Source organism: Lagenorhynchus albirostris, chromosome 5 (genome assembly GCF_949774975.1).
Source record: "Lagenorhynchus albirostris chromosome 5, mLagAlb1.1, whole genome shotgun sequence".
Taxonomy (NCBI): Eukaryota; Metazoa; Chordata; class Mammalia; order Artiodactyla; family Delphinidae; genus Lagenorhynchus; species Lagenorhynchus albirostris.
The window spans coordinates 16534074-16558594 of record NC_083099.1 but is presented as its reverse complement, the minus strand read 5'-3'; the positions used below and the strand labels follow the sequence as shown (position 1 = coordinate 16558594).

The following is a 24521-nucleotide window of genomic DNA, read 5'->3' as shown; positions in this document are numbered from 1 at the left end:
AGAGAGGGATCCAGTGGGGCTCTGGGGACTTCCAGGGCCTCAGGCCAGTTACGCTTGGCAGTGAAGTTCCTTGTGCTTTCCTGCTCACTCGTAGAGGAGCTGCTCTGAAGAAGCAGACGGGACCACGAGATGCTTCTGTATTTAACTCTTTCGTGAAGACTTCCAGAACTAGGCTCCACTAGCCCGTTACTGAAATAAGCATCCTCTTCATCACTAGACTGACTTGTAGTCTTCTAGAAATTCTCCAGATATATTTCCTGAATGAAGGTAGAGAGACTAACATCTGGAAACGAAGGGAGTGTTCTGATGTCAGCCTGTGGGTTGCAGGTCACCATCAGAGCAAGTTATTTCTCAGGTAGACAGACAGTTGTTTTTTTCTTGTAAATTGTTCCCAAAGAGAAAAAAGTATTTTTTAAAACCAGCACTTTCAAAACCTCTTGTATGGCGGCTGAGTACCGAGCAGCTGTGGTGAGGGGCCTGGCGGTGTGTTCTCTGTCATTCTCTGCCTCTTCCTGAGCGCTTTCTCGAGGGCAGCAGGTGGAGGATAGAGGAACGGTCAGTTCTAGGCTCACTTGTGGCCTTTGGTTAGCGGCAGATCAATTTCATGGGTAATTCAGGAAAAAAAAAAATTGGCTTGAGTCATGCTTTTGTGACAGACCAAAACCCAAGATGACAGTGATATCGCTGTAATCCCAGAATGTAATATAATTTCATAATTGGGAATTAGTGCTTGAAAACACTAAAAACTTAGAAGCAACAGCCCCAATGAGTCATTTTGCATCAAGTTTATTAGGAAGAATCATTTTTCACGATTTCTCAGTGGTCCCAGCAATTACGTCTGTTGAAAGTACTGTGTTTCTTCTTTTTTCCTCTTAGAAGTTTATACATTTTGACCAATAGGCATGGATAGTAAGAGTGTGCTTTAAATGACTTTTAAAAAGTGCATTGATACACTTTATCAATGCTCATTTAATGCACTATCATTTTAGGAAAATGATTCCAATTCTATTTTCTGGTACCTGTGGCAACAAATGTGTAGATATATCAGAAATAGTATTTGTTTGTATTAAAATATATTCCCCATGCCTTCCAATTCCTACCTGATGGAGCAGGCATTTTGCACTGTGGTGTGGATACGGAGTAACAATTTGTCCATTCTAGTCAACTGTCTTGACTACCCGGGCGAAGCAATTTCCCACCAGGTTAAACAACCTTCCAAAGCCTTCTTTCTGCTCCCCTTACTTCCTGGCCTGTATCCTTAGTACGTAGTTTGTAAACATTATCACAGAGGGTTTGGTACTTTAATTTGTGCATCTAAAAGGTTGGACAAAATTAACCATGTTTGCCCTTCAGTACATTAGATCTGCAGCTACGTTAGTTGTCTCTGTGTCTTTAGATTTTGCAAAAGGGAACTGAAATCCAGCAAATCGTATTAGAAGCCCATTCAAAAAGTGAACAAAAAAGCAAATGAAAACCACCCAGAACGACGTGGTGTATTTTTCACTTTGTGTTTTGTAGGCATAAGTCCCTTCTTTGTAATTTGCAATTTTTTCTGAGAGGCGGTGGATTTTCACTTCAGAGGCAAACAGTATCATGACAAGACAGCCGCAGGAGCCTGCAAGAGAAAGAACAAACAGCATGTTGGGACAAATATTTCCTGATTGTAAGGGACAGGAAAGAGGGTTTGTGTGCAAACTAAAGAAAGCCTTTTCCCGTTATCCTCATGTGCATTCTTCTGCAAAAATATATTTCAGATTTTTAATCCCGAGCCTGGTTCTCCAACCAATGGCTGGTAGTGCCCGGGTTATGGTTCTGCGTGAGAAGACTTTCGGGGGTGGTGTGGGTAAGATCAAGCCAATCTTACAGAGACCGGGAGACGTTCCACTTCGCGTAAGGAGAAGGCTGAATTGCTGGGCACCTTAAAAGCACAGTGGTGGAATCGGGCTATAAAGCAGCCACTGCTATGTTGTGGCTTCCAAAGAACGATTTCTCTGTACTTCACAGGTCATGCAGAATAAATGGCAGCCATCCAGCCCCCTGTGAAAGGGCCGAGGGTTTCCTTCAGAAGGCTTACATGGCTTCTCCCCCTCCTTGGGCTCCCACCTGGCCACAGCTGCCCAGATGTGTACCTGAGCAAAGGCAGCCATGGCTAAGGTGTCAAGGCGGAGAGTATCTGTTCTCCTTGTTTGTAATAGAACTCAGGATTTTTACCTGGGCATGTGGCTGACTTGAATGAGGGCTACATTGGTTGAGGGGGGCTGGGATGTAGGGGCCAGAAAGTTTCCTTGAAGTGTGCAGTATTAGGGGCCTGCACTCTCTTTCCCCTGTCCTCCTTCCTGTAGCTGAAATATGGATGCAATGGCTGGAGCACCAGCAAACGTTTTGGACAAGGTGGCCTTAGAAATGGAAGCCATATATTATGGAAAAACAGGAAGGGAGGAATTTTGGATATCAGACATCGGGAGCCAACAGTGTCTTCAGTGGACTTTAACCTCTAGATTTTTGTGTGAGAGAATAATAAACATGATTTTTTTAATCCATTATTATTTAATTAATTAATTTATTTTTGGCTGTGTTGGGTCTTCGTTGCTGCACGCGGGCTTTCTCTAGTTGGGCGAGCGGGGGCTACTCTTCGTTGTGGTGCATGGGCTTCTCAATGCGGTGGCTTCTCTTGTTGCGGAGCACAGGGTCCAGGTGTGCGGGCTTCAGTAGTTGTGGCACGTGGGCTCAGTAGTTGTGGCTTGTGGGCTCTAGACCTCAGGCTCAGTAGTTGTGGCGCACGGGCTGGGTTGCTCCGCGGCATGTGGGATCTTCCCGGCCAGGGCTCGAACCCGTGTCCCCTGCATTGGCTAGCGGATTCTTAACCACTGCGCCACCAGGGAAGCCCTATTATTATTATTATTATTATTTTCCCCTTATTTATCACTCATTGGTAACCTACTCTAATCTTAAGTGGTGTGGCTGTGGCCTGGATGAGATCTCTGCAGGACAGGAACACGTCATATTGAGTGGTGCCTGGAAACTCTAATAGTCCCTCTCCCGTGAGGATGGAGAATGAGAGCCCCCCAGATGGGTGGATGGCACGGGGGCAGAAGCAGGTGGCAAGAGGGGCAGAGTCAGGGGCATCGAGGAGAGCCGGGGCTCCCAGGGCTCCCACAGCTACATCTGCATCCTAGGCCATCACAGTGGGGTGCTAGTTAACAGGAAACTTGCTGAGATGGTTTTCAGACTTTGGTCAAACCAATTTGGGTTCAAACCCGGATTCCGCCAGTAGCTATGTGAAAGTCGTCAATTTTAACCTCCAAGCCTCCACTTCCTTGTCTATAAAATGTGGACAATAAAGATGATTCAAGATTAACATTTGGTATTAGAATTGGCACATAGAAGTGCTCACTAACTGGTAGCTGTTCCTCTGGTTTTTATGTATTTTTTCATCTTGCAAGTCTTCGTTCCACCACACGCCAAAAAAAAAAACCCTGAATCCATCAGATAGGCCATGCCAGAGAACGTACTGATACTATAGCGCCTCGTTCCTCCACATGCTCTCCCATTAGGTTTATGACTCCTTGAGGAGGGGTAAGTGCTTTTGCCTTCAATTACAGTTAATTCAAATGCCCTGGGAGCAGCAACATAGTGGCTTAAGTTCCCATTCATTAATTCACTCATTCATTTATTCCATGAGACTTATTACGGGCCAAGCATGGGAATAGTGGTGGAGATTTCAACATTAAAGAAAATGCAGATGGTTTCTGCTGTAACAGAGAGTATAATCGGGCAGGGAACTCAGATAAAACAGTTGTAAACCAATAGCAGTGGGTGTCATAGTAAGGGAGGTGCAGGTAGCTATTACTGAGTAGGTGGGCAGCATCCTAGAAGGTCCTTTGGAAGTAGTTGTAGGAAAAGTTAGCAAAGGGAGGTTGGGCCGTGTGGGGAGAACGCTCCAGACATGAGGTGCTACCATGCAAATGATGTTCCCATTCCTTTTCCGAAGGCTGGGTTTGGGTTGGTAAGATGGGGGTGGGGTTGGTTTGGGGGTGAGGAGGAAAGGTGAAATTCTATTTCTTCTGTGAGAATTTCACCTGGGACCGGCTCCCGCCACCATCATACATCCCCAAGTAATTAAGTGATATAATTTTCTTGAAACGTCACTTCCCACCAGCCTTGGAGAATATTCCTTTGTAAAAATTGTCAGCCTATTTTTGTATTCTGAGCTTAAAACCAGAGCTCTCCCCTGGCAATACTGTATTATTCCTTTATTGTTAGATCCAACAAAAAGGCTGAGATGCTGTTTTCTCTTTATCTTTTATTTGAAAATTGTGGAGAAAATGCCATTGCTTTTACCATGAGAACCTCTTTGTGTGAGGAGATGGTGAATTTCAGACAGAAGCGAAACACTGTATTTCCCTGGTGCTTGAAAGGAAAATTCAAGCTCGGTTTTCTTTTTCAAGTTGTTAAATATTTTAAAGGTACTGCTTTGTTAAGGAGAAAGCATCACACTGAGACTGCATTTCAAATTCTTAAAGTAAAAGTTGCTTGGGTATCTAAGACCCATAGCCCTTCACTGGAGCTAATACTTCAAGCATGCAAGCTCCCCAAACATGATATAGTTGTTAAGAGGACGGTCTGAGATTCTGCTCTTGGAGTCTGGGGTTGTCCGTGAGGTCAACTGGGTCATTTCAGAGTCAGAGCATGGAAAGCCAGCCTGAGTCTCTGCCAACCCCTCAGTGACGCTAGGACACGCGGAGGGAAACAACTCAGTGTGAATTTAGGATATTTTTGCCTCTCTCTGTCCCTGGCTCTAAATGAAATGTGGGACCACCAATACCTATTTATGGATTATGGACCAAAAGATACCCAAGAAGGGGCTTCCCTGGTGGCGCAGTGGTTGAGAGTCCGCCTGCCGATGCAGGGGATGCGGGTTCGTGCCCCGGTCCGGGAAGATCCCACATGCCGCAGAGCGGCTAGGCCCGTGAGCCATGGCCACTGAGCCTGCGCATCCAGAGCCTGTGCTCCGCCACGGGAGAGGCCACAACAGTGAGAGGCCCGCGTACCGCAAAAAAAAACAAAAAAAAGATACCCAGAAAGAGTTTCTGTTTGTGGCCTGGCCGCTGGGGACATGAAGAGAGGTGTGTAAGGGATGTGAGTGGTGGTGGGAACAGGGCTCAGCACGTTTTCCGGTCTGGCCCTTCGCTTCCAGCAAGGGGGCTCCTGCTATGGGTCCCACATTTAGAGGGTCCTGCTCTCTCTCCTGTTGACACCCCTCCCCACGGGGTGAGGAATGCTTGATGTCAGTGGGATGGGGCCATCTGGAGTCCCTGACCCCATGCCAGATGGTACCCCTGGGACCCAGGAATTTCCTCCACAAACAGCCCTGAGCACACTTCCTGGGCTGGCGCGAGCATCTTCCCTGGGTCCATTTACACAGGGGTGGATTTTGTGGCTTCTGCTGTAGGCCTGAGGGTGGCCAAGGAACGGCTGTTTGGGGGGCATGGTCAGAGCTCGGATACGCGGTGGAGTGTTCACACACTTATGCTCGAGGCCCTTTACAGCGTGGATGGAACCAGCCACGGGAAGAGAGACGAATAGACAGGGCTCGGCCCTCCTCTCATCACCACATCAGCTGCAGAATTCCCAGGGCTCAAGAAGTCTAAATCCGAATCTGGCCTCCAGGTCCAGGTCCTAGAGAGACGTGTGTCAAGGGTGAAGGATAAACATGTTTCACTGAATAGTCTATTAGCTTATAACTTTTAAATGATGAGACACGTGGTATGTGGGCTTTTATTCGTGCTCTTGCCCACGGGTTAGGATCAAGCCTGCATGCTTCCTCCCAGTTACCCATGTCCCCCAAGAGCCCAAACTCAGCTGGGGCCATTTGGACAGATTTCCCCCTTGTCTGTCTATCTGACCAACACTGCTGCAGCTCATAAGAAAGGTTAAAGTTGACACCAAATTTAGGGAAACCTGACAAGCCTTGCTCAAGCTAGAATTTGGAATATAACCAGGCATACGAGGTTTTGCTGCCGGGTGTCTTACTCAAAGACGAGCCATTTTCCTTTCATGTGTTTGATTTCCCCACCATCTGGCTGGTACCGTAGTGTTTTTTTTTTTTTCCCTTCTCCTTTTAATGACTTTGATTACTGAGTTAATTTCTGACTGAATAGGAGAGCTGAGTTATAGGGCTGTCACACCATGAATTATCAGTCAATTAACAAACATGTGTCATGTACTAGACACTACACACTCAGGGCTCTCCTCTGGCAGCTGAGACTACAGAATCGGTCACCTCTCCCCCACAGTCCCTTACAATATAGGGAATGAAGCTCACAGCCAACAAGAAAGCTGCTTCTTTATCCCTCGTTGACCCCTGAGAGTGACTATACTTTATGGGTGGGAAGATCCTGCCAGGGTCCATGGGAGTCTAGGGTACCATGGGTTTCAGTAGACATGTGTTCTCAAAGGTGAAAAACACCTCTGAAACTTTCTCCTATTATCACTAAGATTGCATCTGGGAAATAATAAATTAGAATTTCTATTCCATTTAAAGTAATGGCCAAGATTTCCAGAAAGCTAACATGTCATCTTTAAACTCTCTTAGAGCTGATGAGTGGAAGCAAGATTTGCCCCTCCCAAATATACCACTTCAACAGATTGATTATTTTGAATTAAAGTTACTTAAGAAACAACTAGTGCAAGAAGGACACTCTGACCTTCCTCTGTCTCCCTGAAATCAGGAAATAAATTTCCCATATGAAGCGTACCCTCCCTGCACCTGGAGGGTAGAAGGCATCCTTAACACCAGAGATAAGGAATTCAGGGCCGAGATGGCTGTATAAACAAACCTTGCTACTTCTTCACTAATTTACTACCCCAAGCCCAAACTACTTTGGTCAGTTTTTCACAAATTTATTGTTTCTTTGTCTGAAAGGTATAAACGCGGCCTGCTTGGGTCAATTCTTTGAGTCTCATATTTTATGAGCTCCTGTATATGAAACGAAATTTGTTCTTCTCCTGTTAACCTGTCTTATGTCAATTTAATTACGAGGCAGCCAAAGAACCTGGAAGGGAAGAGTGAAAACTTTTTCTCCCCTACAATGACAACTGTTAGAGGCATTCCATTTCCTCCACAGAATGATAAGTTGAAGATTTCCTTCTTTAAGGAGTCTTGAGAGACGATACATGGGGTTGAAAAAGCCACTTCAGGTGTAAGTGCTAATTTTCTGTGAAATTATGTAATCTCACTAGAAAGTCAGTTATTATTGGTGAGATCTCCAGCAATGATTTCTTCCCCAAATGGAAGCTGCTCCAATTCCAAACTGCTTTAGAGACCAATGGCTACCATCTAGACTAGTAAAGCAAGCTAATATCTAAGAGTAGATTTTGAGGTCATAATGGAGAGCAATTTGGTCATGTATTTCCAAAGAGCAGGTGAGGAGGAAGTTATAACACCAGCTGGGTTCAGCTTTTCCCCTTCTTCTGTGATATAATGTCTTCTGTAACGGAGAGTTGAAGAGCCCATATCTAACTTAAGTTTTACAGATGTCATGTTAGTGAGAAGAGTGATTCATGCAAAGATCTTTTTCTCATTTGAACTGATTTTCAGAAAAGGAGATTGTCATGTGTTACTAGAAAATATGTAGAGCTGCTTCTGTTTTATTCATTTACCAACAAATACTTATTGGATGCTGACTGAACTATTCTGGGCACTGGGGATACAGCACTGAATGAAGCAGACAAAAATCCCTATCTTCATGGAGCTCTCAGTGGTAGAGAGAGTGGAGAGAGAGGCTATAACAACATAAGTAACTCCATTCTGTAGTTTATCAGAGTGTGATGTGTACTAAGGAGAATAAAATAAAGCAGGGAAGAGGGATGGCCTGGGGAAGATGACACTTTAGTGCCTCTTGAAGAAGTCAGGGGTGAGAAGGTAGGTATTGGAGGGGAAGAGCATTTCAAGCTGAGGGAACAGAGAGTGCAAAGGGAACCAGGGGATTTGAGCAGAGAGAAGAAGAGAACCAGGCGGAGGGGAGTAAGAGGTGAGGTATGTGTGCGGGTTTCTAGGGTGGGCACAGCAAGTGCTACTTTGGTGGTCGTAGCAAGGACTTGGGTTGTGACTCTAAATGAAACAGAGGGGAGACACTTGGGCATGTTCTGAACAGGACAGGAGTCTCTTTGCAGTTGTGACAGGACAAGATTGAGCATCTCCTTGCACCAGCTCATGCACGGCCGGGCCCCGTGCAAAGTGAGTTAAACAGTCCTTCTGTCGCGTCCTTGCCATGAATGACCTGAATGCAATCCCGTCACTACGGTTCTGCCCCTTCAGATGCTGCCCCGTATCTCAAAACAAAATTCCTTGTCCATTGACCATCACGGGCTGGCTAATATTACCTCTCTTCCTTCTGTGGCCTCCTTCCAATGTTTATGCTGAGAAACCAGTCTTTTTGTTGCTGACTTTTCCTACCACCAATCCTATCCTTCCTCAGGCTCTGTGGCTTTAATGCCCAGGTGTCCCTGGATCTTTCTCAGACTCTGAACAACAGCTCCTCCATAAGGACTGAAGTGGAACTAAGTTGCAGATGGTTTTTCACTAACAGTTGCAGAATAATATGCCCTAGACTTATTACAGAGGCCAGGGTGTGATTAATACTGAAACTGATGTATGACGTGAAGCACCCTTCTATCCCTGTGCTGCTCTTTATTTTCCTGTCTTCTTGCTTTACGTATGACTGGGCTTATGTATGTTCCATGCCACGGCTGTAATTTTCGTAATTAATTATGTCCACATTAGGAGTATCCCCTTTTTAAAGAAAGGCCGTTGTTTTCTTTGTTTGCCTTGCTTGGTGTAACTCAAACATGATGCTACATGTAAGACAAGGCATAATAAATACGCTTTGCAATAAGTCCACATTTCGGTGGTTTCCATCGCCTCTAAAAGGCCTGAACTGATACATTTCATAGCATCCTCAGGGAATATTCCCTGAACTGTCTAGGATGTCCCACTAAGGATCCATGGCGAGTCTTCCACGTAACCTGCTCTCTTACATGCATATGTGGGGTAGACTCTCTATCATCAATTGGGAACCTTTCTCGAATGGAAAGTGTAAAAGGCATATATCAGTGCTCCAGCGTGAAACTATGGGTCTAGCTGCTGCTATACTCAGCTCCTCCTATTTGGGCACCTGCTCTTTCTCCACCTTCTTAATTTGAGGGCTTCTCTCTCTCCTACTGTGTTATAAACCTTGAGGAAAGTGTTTTTCACCCTGTTTTCCCCATTCTGCCTTCCCCTGCCACCCTTCCCTCCCTCTCATTGACTCTCGCAGGTGGCCTCCCTTTCCCATACTTCATTGTTGATCTGTACTCTTTTTTCTTTTTTAACATTTAATTGGAGTAGAGTTGATTTACAATGTCATGTTAGTGTCTGGTGTACAGCAAAATGATTCAGTTATATATATATATATGTATGTATGTATGTATGTATATATATTTTTTCATATTCTTTTCCATTATGGTTTATTACAGGATACTGACTATGGTTCCCTGTGCTCTACAGTAGGCCTTGCTGTTTGTTTGTTTGTTTGTTTGTTTTTGTGGTACGCGGGCCTCTCAATGTTGTGGCCTCTCCCGTTGCGGAGCACAGGCTCTGGACGCGCAGGCTCAGTGGCCATGGCTCACGGGCCCAGCCGCTCTGCGGCATGTGGGATCTTCCCGGACCGGGGCACAAATCCGAGTCCCCTGCATCGGCAGGCGGACTCTCAACCACTGCGCCACCAGAGAAGCCCTGTTTATCTGTTTTATATCTAGTTGTCAGTATCTGCTAATCCCAGACTCCTAATTTATCCCTTCCCCACCCCCTTCCCCCTTTGGTAACCATAAATTTGTTTTCTATTGTTGGCCTGTACTCTAGAACCATCCCCCTCTTGTAGCCTCTGGGACACCACGTCTCCTGATTTTCCTTCATCCTCTCCAGACACACCTAGTCAGTGTCCTTTGCTGCCTCCTTCTCCTCTTTCTTCTCAACCCCAAAATTAACTGATGGTGTTATTCAGGAATTGGTCCTGGGCCAATTTTTCTCTATCTACATTCTCTTCCTAGATGATCTCACCCATGTTCATTGCTTTGAGTGATATCTATATCCTGACAACTCTTAAATTTATGTTTTTTGTCTAGACCTCTTCTCTGAGCTCCAGACTCATATATCTGACTGTCTACTTGAAATGTCCTCTTGAACATCTCATAGGATCTCAAACTTGACATGCCCTAAATGGAACACTTGATTTCTAATGCTAAGCTCCTCTCCCCACGTCTTTTTTGCCCTAAACTCTAAGCCTGTTCCTCCCCTGTCTTATTCAGCTGGGTTAATGCCACCACGGTCTACTAATTGCTTAAGCTACCTACAAAACATTTTGGATCTACTTTCAAAATGCTCTTAGAATACATTCATCTCTCTCCATCTCCAATGCAACAGCCTAGTCTTTCACCAGACATTTCTTAAAAGGGAAATCAGTTGGACTTCCCTGGCGGTGCAGTGGTTAAGAATCCGCCTGCCAATGCAGGGGACACGGGTTCGAGCCCTGGTCCGGGAAGATCCCACATGCCAGGGAGTTACGAAGCCCATGTGCCATAACTACTGAGCTTGAGCTCTAGAGCCCAAGAGCCACAACTACTGAGCCCACATGCCACAAGTACTGAAACCCACGCACCTAGAGCCCGTGCTCCACAACAAGAGAAGCCACAGCAATGAGAAGCCCGTGCACCACAACGAAGAGTAGACCCCGTTCGCCGCAACTAGAGAAAGCCCACGCACAGTAATGAAGACCCAATGCAGCCAAAAATAAATAAATTTATAAAAAATTAAAAGGTAAATCAGCTATCAGACAGCTTCTTAAGGACTTTCAGAAGTGTCTCATTGCAATTAGAATCCATTCTGAAAGACTTGCCGTGGCTTTTGAGGTCTGACATTAACTGACGTCAACTGATCTAATTTTTTTTTTTTTTGGCCATTTTCCCCTCACTGCCTGTTCTCTAGCCACATGGGCCTTCTTTCAGTGCCTACAACAAACTGGCCTCTTTCCCTAGCATCCTCATGTGTGTTTTTTCCTCTCCTTGGGAAGTTCTCTGAGGATCCTTAGCTCTTTTGTATCTTTAGAACTCAGCTACCTGGAGTAGCCTTTGCCGACCACCATATCAAGACCCGATCTTCCCTTCCCTTCATTCTCTATCATGACAGCCTGTTCATCACCATTATTGTGATCTTTAATTCCCTGTGTAAACTTCTGTTGACTCTCCCACTAGATTTTAGCCTCCACGAAGGCAGGACTGTGTGCCTGATGGGTTGTGGTAACACCAGTACCTCTCATAATGGCTGCTATGTGGTGGCACTCAGTCAGCGTTTGTTGAATAAATGAAACGAGTGCACCTGTATCAGTGGTTCTTGACACTGGTCACACATTAGAATTATTACCTACGAAACCTTAAAAAAAAAGAGAAAAAAGACCAGTGCCCAGGCTCCACCCCCAGAGACTCCAATTTGTGATGTGGGACCAGCATCAGTATTTTTGGAACTTACTTCTGGTGATTCTAATGCGTGGTCCGGGAAGAGAATCACTGTCCAAAATGAACCATGGGAGATCATTAAGATATTACTAAAATCCTAACTCAGGGAAAGACTTCTCAGGCCTGGGTTATGATTGACAAGATGAGAAAGAGCAAATTAACTGACTTGGGTGGGTTTCATGGAACAATGATAGTGGGAAGAAAAGTTACATGAAGAAGGCTGAGGAATGTGAACCAGACTGAAGGCCGTGAGAAGTGGAAGAGGCACTTTTCTGGTCCAGGAGGGCCACAGGATATTGGGCTGCAAGGACAAGCAGGCTGTGGTGACAAACCGTTGCTGACCTCATCCAGAAGTTGGCACCCTTTTTCCTTTTCTCCCCCTGAGGTCTGGCTTGCAGTGCATCAGGGAACTCAAGGAAATGCCCACAGCGTTGTTACTCTAGGCAGCATGCAAGGTCCCAGACAGACAAGCCGGAAGAGCTCCTTTCCCTTCTCTTCCTCCCCAAGGAGGATGCCAAGCCTGGGGGTCCCATGCAGCAGGGAGGTAGACAGCTGAAGAAAGAGCCCTGGTGTGACATCAGCACAAGGAAAGGTGGCATCTTGGGGAACCCAGGGCTGAGTAGGAGGAGAAGAAGAAAAGAGAGGAAGGAGTTTTTCTCTGCTGGCTATGAGGGAGGCCGCCAGGGTAGAGAAACGGGGGAGGAAACTCAGCAGAAGAGAGCTGCCCCAGGGGAAGGAGGTCTCTAGTGAAGTGTGACTCCCACGGGCATTAAGGGACCCCCCCCCCAATACAGGCTCTGGCCTCTGAGTGTGTGATTCATTGCCTCACATTCCAAGTGTTTGTGATAAGGGCCGTGAAATCCCCACCTTTCCACGAGTGGGGTTTAAAGCTGGGGTCTCTGTGAATATTACAACTTTCGATAAACTTTTCCAAGCCTCCAGGGGCTTACGGGTACTATATGTAGATCAAAGGGAATGAAGTAGTTAGTCTATGATTCAAGAGTGACCTGTTACCTCTAGAGGTCACAAACTGTCAGTCCATCTGACCTTCAAACATGTTTCGTTGTCAGGCACAGTTTTTTAAAAATTGTTGAAAATTCTGGTTTTTAAAAATAAGAATTCTTATTTTAAAAATAAGAATGTTAGGGCTTCCCTGGTGGCGCAGTGGTTGAGAGTCCACCTGCCGATGCGGGGGACATGGGTTCGTGCCCCGGTTCGGGAAGATCCCACATGCCGCGGAGCGGCTGGGCCCGTGAGCCATGGCTGCTGAGCCTGCGCATCTGGAGCCTGTGCTCCGCAATGGGAGAGGCCACAGCAGTGAGAGGCCCGCGTACTGCAAAAAAAAAAAAAGAATTTTTAAAAGAAACAGATAATCTGGAAACACTAGGCCTTTATCCTCTGTGAGACGCAGATCTGGAGCTGGCTCCTTCTTTCCTTTCTCCCTCTCTCTTCCTTCCCTCGTCCACAGACCTTTATTGAGCACCTGCTTCTGCAACAAGTTCAAGGATAAATACAGTACAGTGTGAGCCCAGGGCCTGTGTTCCCGCATATATTTCTGTGCTCAGGTTTTCTCTGCACTAGACTTGGCCAAAAGCCGAGATAAGATCTGGGACTTGGATTAAAGTCTGCATTCTCTGAGTCATCCTGCTTTTCAAATACCGTTAGTTTGGTCGTCCCTTAGAACGGTCAAATAATTTGTCTTCCAAATGGGCTGTTCTCAGTTTCATCCAGAAGCCAGAGTGTGAAATGGCTGTGCCACTTAATAAGCGGTGGTGTCTTGGCATCAAACCAGCTCTTCTTTTCTGTGCTTTGTGATGCTGGGTGCAGACTCCCCCCACTCTGGCTCTGCCTTGTCACCTGCCCCAGTCCTACCAACAGGGAGGATACCAGGGCAGGGGAGGAAGGTCTGGCTGGCCTTGCCATGAGGTAGCACTTCTCTGGGCCTCAGCTGAGGAGTTCCCAAGCCCTTTCCACATTGCCAGAGCTGCCGGCTGCTGTCACATGACAGTGCCATCTTCTCAGAGGTCTGAGACCCAGTGCCCCGAGGCCTCTCCTTAAGCCTCTAGGTTCTGGTAACACTAAACGCTTCCCTGGGTTCCCTAACCCTAGGGCTGGCCACTGCTTTGTGACATGGCCATCTCTGAGTTACCTCAGCGTCTCCTTGTTTTTCAGTCCTCCAACGTCTATTTAATCAACTCCCTATAGCCCTGGTTCTCAAACCTGAACTTGCATCAGAATTACCTGGAGGGCTTGGTGAAACACAGATGGCTGGGCCCTACTCGAGAGTTTCTGATTCAGGCGGTCTGGGGAGAAGCTGGAGAATTTGCTTTTCTATCCAGATCCCAGGTGATGCAGGTGCTGCTGGTCTGGGGACTCCACTTGAAGAACCACTCCTGAACATTATATTCCCTCTGTTAAAATAGTGTGTATCCTGTTGTCTAGTTGGTCCCTGGTTGCTTCAAGGGCCTTCACTAAAACGGCACACCACCCAGATGCTCCAGTTTGGTTTGCTGTCGTGGGTGGGGTGAAGTAATCCCAATACCCACTTCTAACCTGACCTTCCCTTGAGATTGAACTGCTACCTCTGTCTGTCTGTGTGTACCCTGTATTTGCGTTCTAGCTCCTCTGCCCTGATTGCAAAGCTCTTGGCCTTCCTTTACATTATTCTGTTCCATCTCTTTGGATTTTGTCCCACCGCCTCTGCAGGTCTACTCTGCTAATTCCATCCCATTCGCATTCTGTGCTGTTTAAGTGACCGGCTTAACATCTCCTTCTGGGCTTGCTTTCGCAAGTCAGTGAATACGTATTGAATCGTTTACTGTGTGCAGAGGCCCATGCTGGGTACTTTCCCTAGCGATCCAAAGATGAGAAGGACTTAGACACTGCCGTCATAGGGTAATCATTTCTGCACAATTGAAACTGTATTATTTGCTTGTGAAAAATATGGAGAAAATATTAGCAGAACCTCCGCTAGAGAGAGAACTATTTTGGTTGGGTAAATAATTTGAATAGCAAGATGTAGATGGTGGAAGACCCCAAGAGGTTGAGACAGGCTGAGACCTGGGCCCCTTTGTCTCCTCGAGCAAAAGAATACAAAGAAACTAAAAGGGACTAAAAATCACTGCACGCATGTGCACGTGGGGCAAATTATGAACAATAAGATACAAAAAGGTCAGAGCGCAGTTGCCACTTCTGAGTTGCGGGGAGCAAAAGCGGGGTACTGCTCAGGATCCCTTCACACAGCACCACCAAGGGGGTGAGAAGACCACCTGTCACCCCTCCAGCCTGACCCACCGATCTGCTCCCACCCTCACCCCATTTAAGGAACCGGCTCCCCCCACCTCAGCGAGCAAGCTAGGGCACCTGTTACTTGGTGTTACTCCCTTGTGCTTCAGCACAAGTCCCAGTAAAGCCTTGCCTGAATTCCGCATTTTACCAATTTCTATTGATTAAGGAGCCCAAGAACCCAGGTTGGTAACAAAGGGTGCTCAAGTGATCATGCATAGAGGCTCATATAATGCTTTCTAAGACAAGGGAGCACCCGTTAACTACAAGGCTTTGTTTGATAGAGAGGGAGCTCTGAGAGTTTGTGGCTGGAGTTGAATTGTGCAGGGAGAAGGGAGTGGTGTCAAGAGAGGGAAGGGGCCTGGTGGCCTGGGGGCTGGGGGCTGGGGGCTGGCAGCCAAAGGGTAGCTGCAGAGAAGCAGAGAGTCTGGTATGGATCTCCAATACACTGTTTGCTGGTGTGAGTTATATTCTCTCTCATCTCTCCATGAAATCACTAATACAATGACTTGCTTCCTGGGGCTATGACAAAGCATTGAGTCTTGTTTGCAAGTTTGGAGTGGGGTGAAATCAGAGACCTCCCACTGAAGGATGGTGCATGTGAGTTATGTAGACACTTTCGACTTTCTCATCTCTTTCTCTTTCTTGTAAATATATCCTAAGCACCCTGTGGCACTGACTGGGTTTTATATTGTTTCCCATCAGCCCTAGTTACTGAGTAGGACGTGTTCATGAATGAACTAATTTTGCGGTTTAGAGTTTTCTCCTTGCCCAGATACACCTACGTAGGCTACACGAAGACCCTATAGGCCTGAATATGGCAACTCATGTGTGGGTGGAACACTGGCTCTTTACTCTTTTTTCATGGCTTTTATTTATTCTTCTGATTAGGAATAAATAAATGCACATTACTGAATGTTTGGAAATAGTAAAAAGTATGAGAAAAAATGAAAATCACCCATAATTTTACTGCTCAGAGATAACTACTACCAACAGAATACATTCTCTTTCTCTCTCTCTCTCTCTATGTGTGCGTGTGTATATATATATATGTGTGTGTATTTATGTATATATATATATATGTGTGTGTATTTATGTATATATACGTGTGTGTATTTATGTATCTATATATGGAGGCTATATATATGGAGAGTCTATATACAATATATGTATATATTCTCTATTTATATATAAAATCAAATTAGGTTCATGTTTATAAAATCTTATATACGGCTTTTTTCACTTAACTTTTTGATACAAGCACTTGTCCTTTTGATTTCATCTTCAAAAATATAGTTCAATGCCATCTAGTCAAATACATCACCAGAATGAATTTATTGAATTCCCTATTGTTGGATAAGTATAGTTATCGCCACTCTTTGCTCTCATAGATAGTGCCACCGTGGACATCCACGTGTATGTACTGTCACTTTACATTTGGGTAGCTCTGTCTTTTGCACATTGAAAAGCGCATTTGTCTTCAGAGATAGGATTCTGTACTCACCGGAAATGAAGCTCAAGAGATACAACCCCAGTGGACCATGCAGGGTTTCAAAGGGCTTGCCGAAAGCATTGTACATGAAGAAGGCCGTCCCCACCAGGGTTAAAACGATGAGGATCGTGGAGAAAAGAATGACATTGACGTGGATACTCACTGGGATGGCTTTGAGCAAATCTGGGAAAACTGAAGATAAAACAAAGATTAGAGGAAATTTCATCAGCAGTCATCTGCAAGTGTAATTTTAAAAAATGAAATCCTTCTTTTTTTTAACTTCAAAAATCACTAAAATCCTTCAGAGGAATACATTCTCACTTACTAATTTACAAGTGATTTACAAAAAGGTTTAAACATGAGATTATTTTATAGAACTCACCAGTAAAAACTACCAAAGGGGGAGATTTGAGGGAATTTTTTTTTTTTTTGCCCTCGCTCATATGTAATTACTTAAATAAACAAGTGCTGGCTTTATAATCAAAATCTATACATTTTGATGACCAAACTTTTAATGACATTTCTCATTAGTCTTTAAAAAAAAAGGTCTATCTTAACTTGTAATGACATTTTCAGAACTGGGGGAGTTCAGACGTCAGGAGGTTTCTATATTTCCTTTGATACAAAAACAAAAATTGTTTCCTGTCCACACCAAGATTAAAGAATGGGGTATTTTCAGTCAACTTCAATATTTTGATGTAGCACAAGCTGTGGGAAAATAAATTCTGGTGATACAAGAAATATTTTCCATTTAGAAAACATGCCAAATCTATTTCTAGATTTTGCGTTCAGGGCAAGTTTTTCTTGTTTGCAGAAGAGATGAAATACTTTATAAATGTAGGATTTCTCTTATCTGGTGAGTCGTCAGCATGCTTAGCGTCAGTGAATCTGGAAAAACCAAACTGGAGAAGTTTAGTTTAGTCCATTTTAGTTTCCCAGACTTTATTTATTGAGCACCTACTGTGTGCCCAACATTGTTCTAGGTGCTGGAAATAGAGCCATAAAATAAGATAGACAAGGTCCCTGTTGTCTTATGGAGTTTATATAACCTAATGGGAGTTGATAGACAAATAACAGGTAAACAAATGAATGTGATAGTTGATTGCCAAAGAAGGCCACCATCAATTCCTTTCCTCCTTTTACAAACATGTCACTTCTGCTTTAAGAGGTAGAATTTATTCCTCAGTCCCCTTGAACCTGGGCTGGCTTATGACTGCTTTGACCATTTGAATACGGCAGCAGAAATACATGGTGCCACTTTCAGGCCTGGCTTATAAGAGGACCAACCATTTCCACTTCTTTTCTCTTGGAGACTTGAGCTGCCATGCAGGAAGTCCAGTTCTCTGCTGGAAAAGGAGGCCACCCAGGGGAGCACCGGGGCACCAGACAAGGGAGGGAAGAACCTTAGACATCCAGCCCAGGAAAGCCTCCAGATGACTTCAACCCCAGCTGCTGTTTAACGGCAACAGGGAAAGTCCCAATCAAGAGCTGCCCGGCCGAACTGGTAAATTTCTGTTTCAAGCCCCTGAGTTTTGAGCGGCTGTTACCCACTGATAACAAGACACTTTCAGACTGTGATAATGCTGTGGAGAAAGAAAACAGGGTGATGGGGTTTTGAGTGACTGGATGAGTGGATGGGGGTGGTCAGGAAGGTGACACCTGAGCTGACACCTGAATGTTGAGAAGGAGGTGCCTGTATAAAGGTCTGGGGCAGAGCGTTTCGGGGAAGGGGAACGCAGCTGAGGCAGCGGTGTGCCGACCCCGGCCGCGGTTCCTGGTGAATGAGGTGGGATCAGATTCTCGGCTCCTGCTAGATCCTGGTCTGTTTAGGCTGAATTCATTTGGAAGCCACTAGAGGTTTTTTTTTTTAACATCTTTATTGGAGTATAATTGCTTTACAATGGTGTGTTAGTTTCTGCTTTATAACAAAGTGAATCAGTCATACATACACATATGTTCCCGTATCTCTTAGTTCCCACTAGAGGGTTTTAAGTAGGAGAGTGACCTAATCTACTTCAGGATGTGAAAAGATCGCTCTGCCTGCTGAGTAATGAGTACACAAGGGAGGGGGAAGGGGGAGAGGGGAGGGGGAGGGGATGGAGAGGGGGGAGGGGAGGGGAGGGGAGGGGAGGGGAGGGGAGGGGAGGGGAGGGGAGGGGAGGGGGAGGGAGAGGCCAAGGGTGGAAGCGGGGATACTGGGGGTGGAGGTGGGGAGGTGGCAGGTATTTACAGTGATAAGAGATGGAGGCCTGGCCTAAGGTGTAGCCGTAGAAGTGGTGAGAGCTTGTCAGATGTTGAGATGGAAGATAGAACTTGTTGAAAGAAAGAAATCAAGGATAACTCCTACTAGAGTAACTGAATAAATGGTGATGCTATTGAGACAGATAAGTAGAAGGAGCAGGTTTGGCCAGGGGAGGGGGAAGTGATGCAAGAGTTCTGTTTTAGGTATTTTAAGTTGGAGCTGTGTTTCGGATATCCAAGTAGAGACGACAAGTAGGATTTGTCTGCAGGTCCAGGGAGAGGGTGGAGGTATTTAAGGGGGTGAAACTAGGGCGAGGAAAGCAAGGTACCTAGGGCAAATAGGGAAACTTAAGGAGACAGTCACGCTCTGGGGCCAAGCCTGCCCTTGCACAAGCCCAAGAGTAAATGTCTCCTTAACTTTTATGACCTAGGTGCCTCCGTGGCCTCACCCTGGTTCTGGAGCCCGTATTTAAAGCCAAGGGAATGGCTATCACCTGTGGAGAAGCTGTAGCTAGAGGAGAGAAGGGCCCAGGAGAGAAAGAGAGCTTGTGAGTTAGGAGCAAATCCATGGATTGGACAGCAGGAAGCCAAGGGAAGAAAATGTTTCAAGGAGGAAGTGGTCGGCTGTGCAAATACATGTCCTAAGGCCACAACGCTGTGCTCCTGACCACGTGTCAGAAAGCAACCAGGTGAAGGAGTTGCAACCCGGTTGAAGGGTTCAGAACAAACCCTTCACCACTGCTAGATATAATTAACTACCTACAGACGTGCATAAAACATGCTTAGCGCTATCAGATAGGGAACATCCTCTCCACGGGTACCGACAAGGTCATTTGTTTGTGCCCTGCCGGTCATTTGACTACTGAGGTTTACTTGCGCTATATTTCTTTTACCTTCCCATAAGAGAAATGCACACTAAATCTATGAGATACCATTTTCCACAAATCATATTTACAAAGATTAAAACGTTTAGTGATATGCTGTGTGAGCTAAGGTGTAGGGACATGGAGATCCTTGTGCACTTTTCTTGGGAGTGTAAATTGGTACAGCTTCCTTTGGGGCAGTTGGGCGCTACCTATAAAGAATTAAAATGCACATATCCTTTAGCTCAGCAATTTTACTTCCAGGAGTTTATCCTATGGATATTTTGCATATGAATCCAATAAAATATTACAAGGGTATTCATGGCAGCATTTTTTTTGGTAAAAACAAAAGGTTGGAAATAACTTACGTGTCTATCAGTATGGCATCCATACAGTAGAATTAAGTCAATGATTTCAAACAATGAAGCAAATCTTTAAGAACAGGTATGGAATTATCATCAAAATGCGATGTTAGATGAAAAAAACACATCAAACAAAGAAAAATGCCTCATTCTATCATTTGGGTAAAAGCCAAAGGAGAATGTATATAATAACAAGTAATTATTTAGGTACTTAACTTATCTGATTTAATTCTCTCAGCAATGCCATGAGATAGGTACTATTATTAGTTCTATTTACCAGAGGAAAAAACTGGGGCTCAGAGGCGATGTGCTTAAGATTTTTACTTAGTAAGTGGCAGAGTACAGACTTGAACTCATGTCCTCACTCTTATCTACCAGGCTACAGCCTGGGGACAGGCATGCTTGTCTAGGTAGAGACTATTTCTAGAGGATTACACATGAAACTGGTAACACTGCTTCTGGGGGAGGAGACTGAGGGATATTTCATTATGTACCTTTTAGTACAGTTTGGAAAAATTTTTTTACCACTCTGCAAGCATTATCTATTCAATAAATACACGAATACTTTAAAAAAACAAAAGGATAAATGAAGACAAAAAATTCCCACGACTGTTCTAGATTAAAAGACACTTAGGAGATGTACTAACCAAATGCAACATATAGGTATTATTTGGGATCTGAACAAAACTTTATGAAAGACATTTTGAGATAACCAAGGAAAATTGAACATGGACTGAGTTTTAGATGATATTACATAACTATTATTGATTTTGTTGGTTATGTTAAAGGTGTTGTGATTGTGTTTTGAAAAGTCCTTATCAATTAGAAATCAGATGGATGGATAGATGGATGGATGGATGGATGGATGGATAAATATAAAACAAGAAAATGCCTCTGCTTTGTTTGGAAGAGGGTGCAGAGGCACACGGGGTGTGGAAGCGCACAGGGGCTGAGCCTCGGCTGTCAGTGATTCTACTGGTCCATGCTACCCTGTGCTCTGGGGGCGCAGAGCGAAGCAGCTGGTCTATGATCACCAGCCCTCCAGAGATTCCAACTGCTGAGATAGCTCAATCAATCCAACCTGTTATTCTTACACTTGGGTAGCTGTTGACTTGGTTTTGACTAGCAGTTATCAAAAACCTTGCTTCCTTCCATCTCCCGACTTGTAGAAAATGTAGCCACCTCTGTGTGTGATGGGGCAGCTAGGTGAAGCCCCTCTGAAAATTGAGGTTTGTTACCGAATTGAAACAAAGGCAGAAGAAACTGCACTGATTTGCCTCCTGGAAAGAAAAGCCAGAAGCTAAAATAAATTTCATGTGGAGCATATTAATTCTTATGAAGTCTCTTAAAATTCCTACTCTTGTGACAAAGTCACCCAGGAGTGCACTAATCCCTGCATGTTATGCTTACATTTTATCAGGTTTCTTTGTTTGATGAAAATTCCCTGAGTCTGTAATGACCAATCAGAACTCTGATAACAACCCTCCATTTTCCAGCCAACACTAATATGAGTTTTCCTTTGCAGAAGATGAGAGCAGACCATTCAAATAAATATTGGGAGGTGTCACTTTAATGATATTGGATATTGTGTATCTAGGAGGTAGATTTGTCCGGTCCTTTCCATTCTTTGAGGTGTAGGATTACAACACAGGAAAAGGATTTGAACATTTTGATCTGTGGAGGGACTGTCATTAATCCAGCGTTGCTTCTGGCCTTAGGAAATTACTTGATTAGCTGTTGACAAGGGAAAGGGAGTTATTTATGAAAACGGGCAGCCGATGCCACGTTAGCAGCACAGTCTTGGTCTGTGGGTTCAGCGTTACTCTCTCTCTTTCATTCCCTTATCACTGATTTCCTCCATTCTGTCTATGAGTCCGTGTGTCTAGGTCTCCTCATCCTTCAACCACCCCAAACCCCTAATTACCCTTCTTTTCTCTTCATTATTTCACTACCAGACTTCCTCAAAGAGAAATATGTGAGTAATAATAATACGAATAAAAATAACAGCCACTAATTATATGGCATTTGCTATGTACCATGTGCTTTAGGTATATTGCATAAATCAACACACTTAATTCATACAACAATATAAGGAAAGTACTATTTTATCCTCAGTGTATAGGTTAAAAAAAAAGCGCAGAGAGGTTGAGTAATTTGTGTAAAGTCACACAGTGGCATTGCTGCCTTGGCTTTTACTTTCTCCCCCTATTGTTAAGACCAAAGTAAAATTAACACAGTAAAAAGAATTCTCTTTTTAGCGTACAGTTCTGTGAGTTTTGACAAATGCTTACGATCATGTGACCACCACCACCATCAAGTTATGGAACTATTCCACATTTCCCAAAGCTTCCTGTTCCCCCTTTGTAGTCAACCCGTCCTCCACCCCCAGCTCCTATATGTGTGACTTTATAAGAGACTGCCAAGTATTTTCCACAGTGGCTGTACCATTTCACCTTCCCCCCTGCAATGTATGAGGGTCCCAGGTGTTCTGCATTCTTACTGGCACTTGTCAGGTTTTTAAAAATTGTAGTCATTTAATAAAAGTGTACTTTATCTTGTAGCTTTAATTTGCATTTGCCAAATGACTAATGATGTTGAGCATCCTTTTGTGAGTTTACTTGCCTTCCATATATCTTTTTTGCTGAAGTGTCTATTCACATCTTCTGTGCATTTTTTTTTTTTTTCGGTACGCAGGCCTCTCACTGTTGTGGCCTCTCCCGTTGCGGAGCACAGTCTCCGGACGCGCAGGCTCAGCGGCCATGGCTCACGGGCCCAGCCGCTCCGCGGCATGTGGGATCCCCCCGGACCGGGGCACGAACCCGCGTCCCCTGCATCGGCAGGAGGACTCTCAACCACTGCGCCACCAGGGAAGCCCTTCTGTGCATTTTTTATTGAATTGTTTATTACTATTATTATTGAGTTTTGAGAATTGTTTATGCATGCTGGATACAAGCCCTTTATCAGATAAGTAATTCACAATATTTTCTCTGAGTTTGTGACTTGTCTTTTCATTCTCTTATCAGTATCTTTTGAAGAGCAGTCCTTATTTTTATGAATTCCAATTTATGAGTTTTTTCTTTTATGTGTCACGTTTAGAGGTCAAATCTAAGAAGTCTTTCCCTAATGCAAGGTCACAAATAATTTCCTGTATGTTTTTCTTCTAGACATTTTTTGGCTTTAGGTTTACCTTTTAAGTCTGTGATCCATTTTGAGTTATTTTTTGTACATGGCCAAGGTTAAATTTTTTTTTGCATATGAATATCCAATTGTTTCAGTACTTAAAAGCCCATAGACTTAACATATGACCCAGCAATCCCACTCCTAGATATTTGCCTAATAGCATTAAAAACATATGTCTACACACAAATCTGTATGTAAATGTTTACAGTGGCTTTATTCATATTTGCTAAAAACTGAAACACATCTTAAATATTCATCAACTGGTGAATGGACAAACAAGCTGTGACCTGTCCATAAAACAAAATACTACTTAGTAATACAAAGGAACGGACTGTTGGTGCATACAGCAGGTTGGGTGTACTGAAATGCATTATGCTAACTGAAAGTAAGTGAATTCAAAAGGCTGCGTATTGTATGATTCCATATATGTGACATTCTAGAAAAAGCAAAATGATAAGGACAGAAAACAGATCAGTGGTTGCCCGGGGTTGGAGGGTAGGGAAGGATATTGACCGCAAAGAGGCACAAGGGATATTTGGGGGGTAACGGAAGTGTTCTATATCTTGATTGTGGTGGTATTTACATGCCTCTATGCATCAGTCAAAATTCATAGACCTGTGCACCTAAAAAGGGTGAGGTGTATTGCATGCAGTTTTACCTCTATAAGCCTTACTGAAAACAACAAAAAGCAGGAGGAACAAGGTCTAGAATGAGCAGGGTCCTCCAGACGTGAGTGATAGCCTCAGCAAAGGTGACCGTTTGGCATGGAGGAAGGAAGAGCTTAGTTAGAGAGAAAAAAAGGATTACTGGGCCAAGAGTCAGGCGCCCAGGTTCTGGTCCACTATGGGACCCTGAGCAGGTCAATTGGTCTCTCTTTCTCTCTGTAAAATGAGAGTGTTCCATGGGCAGCCAATGACCAGGCATTTGAAATTTTTTTTTTTTTTTTTTTTTAATGGTACGCGGGCCTCTCACTGCTGTGGCCTCTCCCATTGCGGAGCACAGGCTCCAGACGCGCAGGCTCAGTGGCCATGGCTCATGGGCCTAGCCGCTCCGCGGCATGTGGGATCTTCCCGGACCGGGGCACGAACCCACGTCCCCTGCATTGGCAGGCGGACTCTCAACCACTGTGCCACCAGGGAAGCCCCAGTCATTTGAAATTTGACAAAGGAAGTTCATGTTTCAGCTTCTTTTCGAACTCTCTGAACTCCCTAAACCTTGATTTCCTTATCTGAAAAATAAGACTAATCCCACCTTTCTCTCCCGTCTGTGAGGATTCAATGACATCAGCATATGGAGAACCTAGCGCATGGTAGGTGTTTAGTAGAGGTCTGCTGTGGTGCGCCCCTAAGGCCAATTCCACCACAGTCCACCCTTCCCACTTCCTCAAAGACACTGCTGAGGAATTCTCTCCTCTCTCTGCCACAGCATCAATTTTCCCCGTCTGTTGGATCAGTTCCATCATCACACAAGCATGCTATCATTTTCTCATCTTAAAACAAAAAATCTCACTTAAGTCCTTCTCCAGCTATTACCCTCTTTCTCAGTTTC

General features: G+C 44.6%; 1 protein-coding gene across 1 annotated transcript in view; it reads right to left on the bottom strand.

Annotated features, from left to right (window-relative positions):
* Positions 1–1349: 1349 nt before the first annotated feature.
* CLRN1 (clarin 1) overlaps positions 1350–24521 on the bottom strand; it is a 39043-nt gene continuing 15871 nt past the window's right edge. Inside the window, exons 2-3 of the mRNA XM_060149131.1 lie at positions 16340–16519; positions 1350–1615 (exon numbers count right to left, since the gene is read on the bottom strand). Coding sequence (XP_060005114.1) covers positions 1350–1615; positions 16340–16519 — 446 coding nt within the window. The remainder of the gene's footprint in view (positions 1616–16339; positions 16520–24521) is intronic.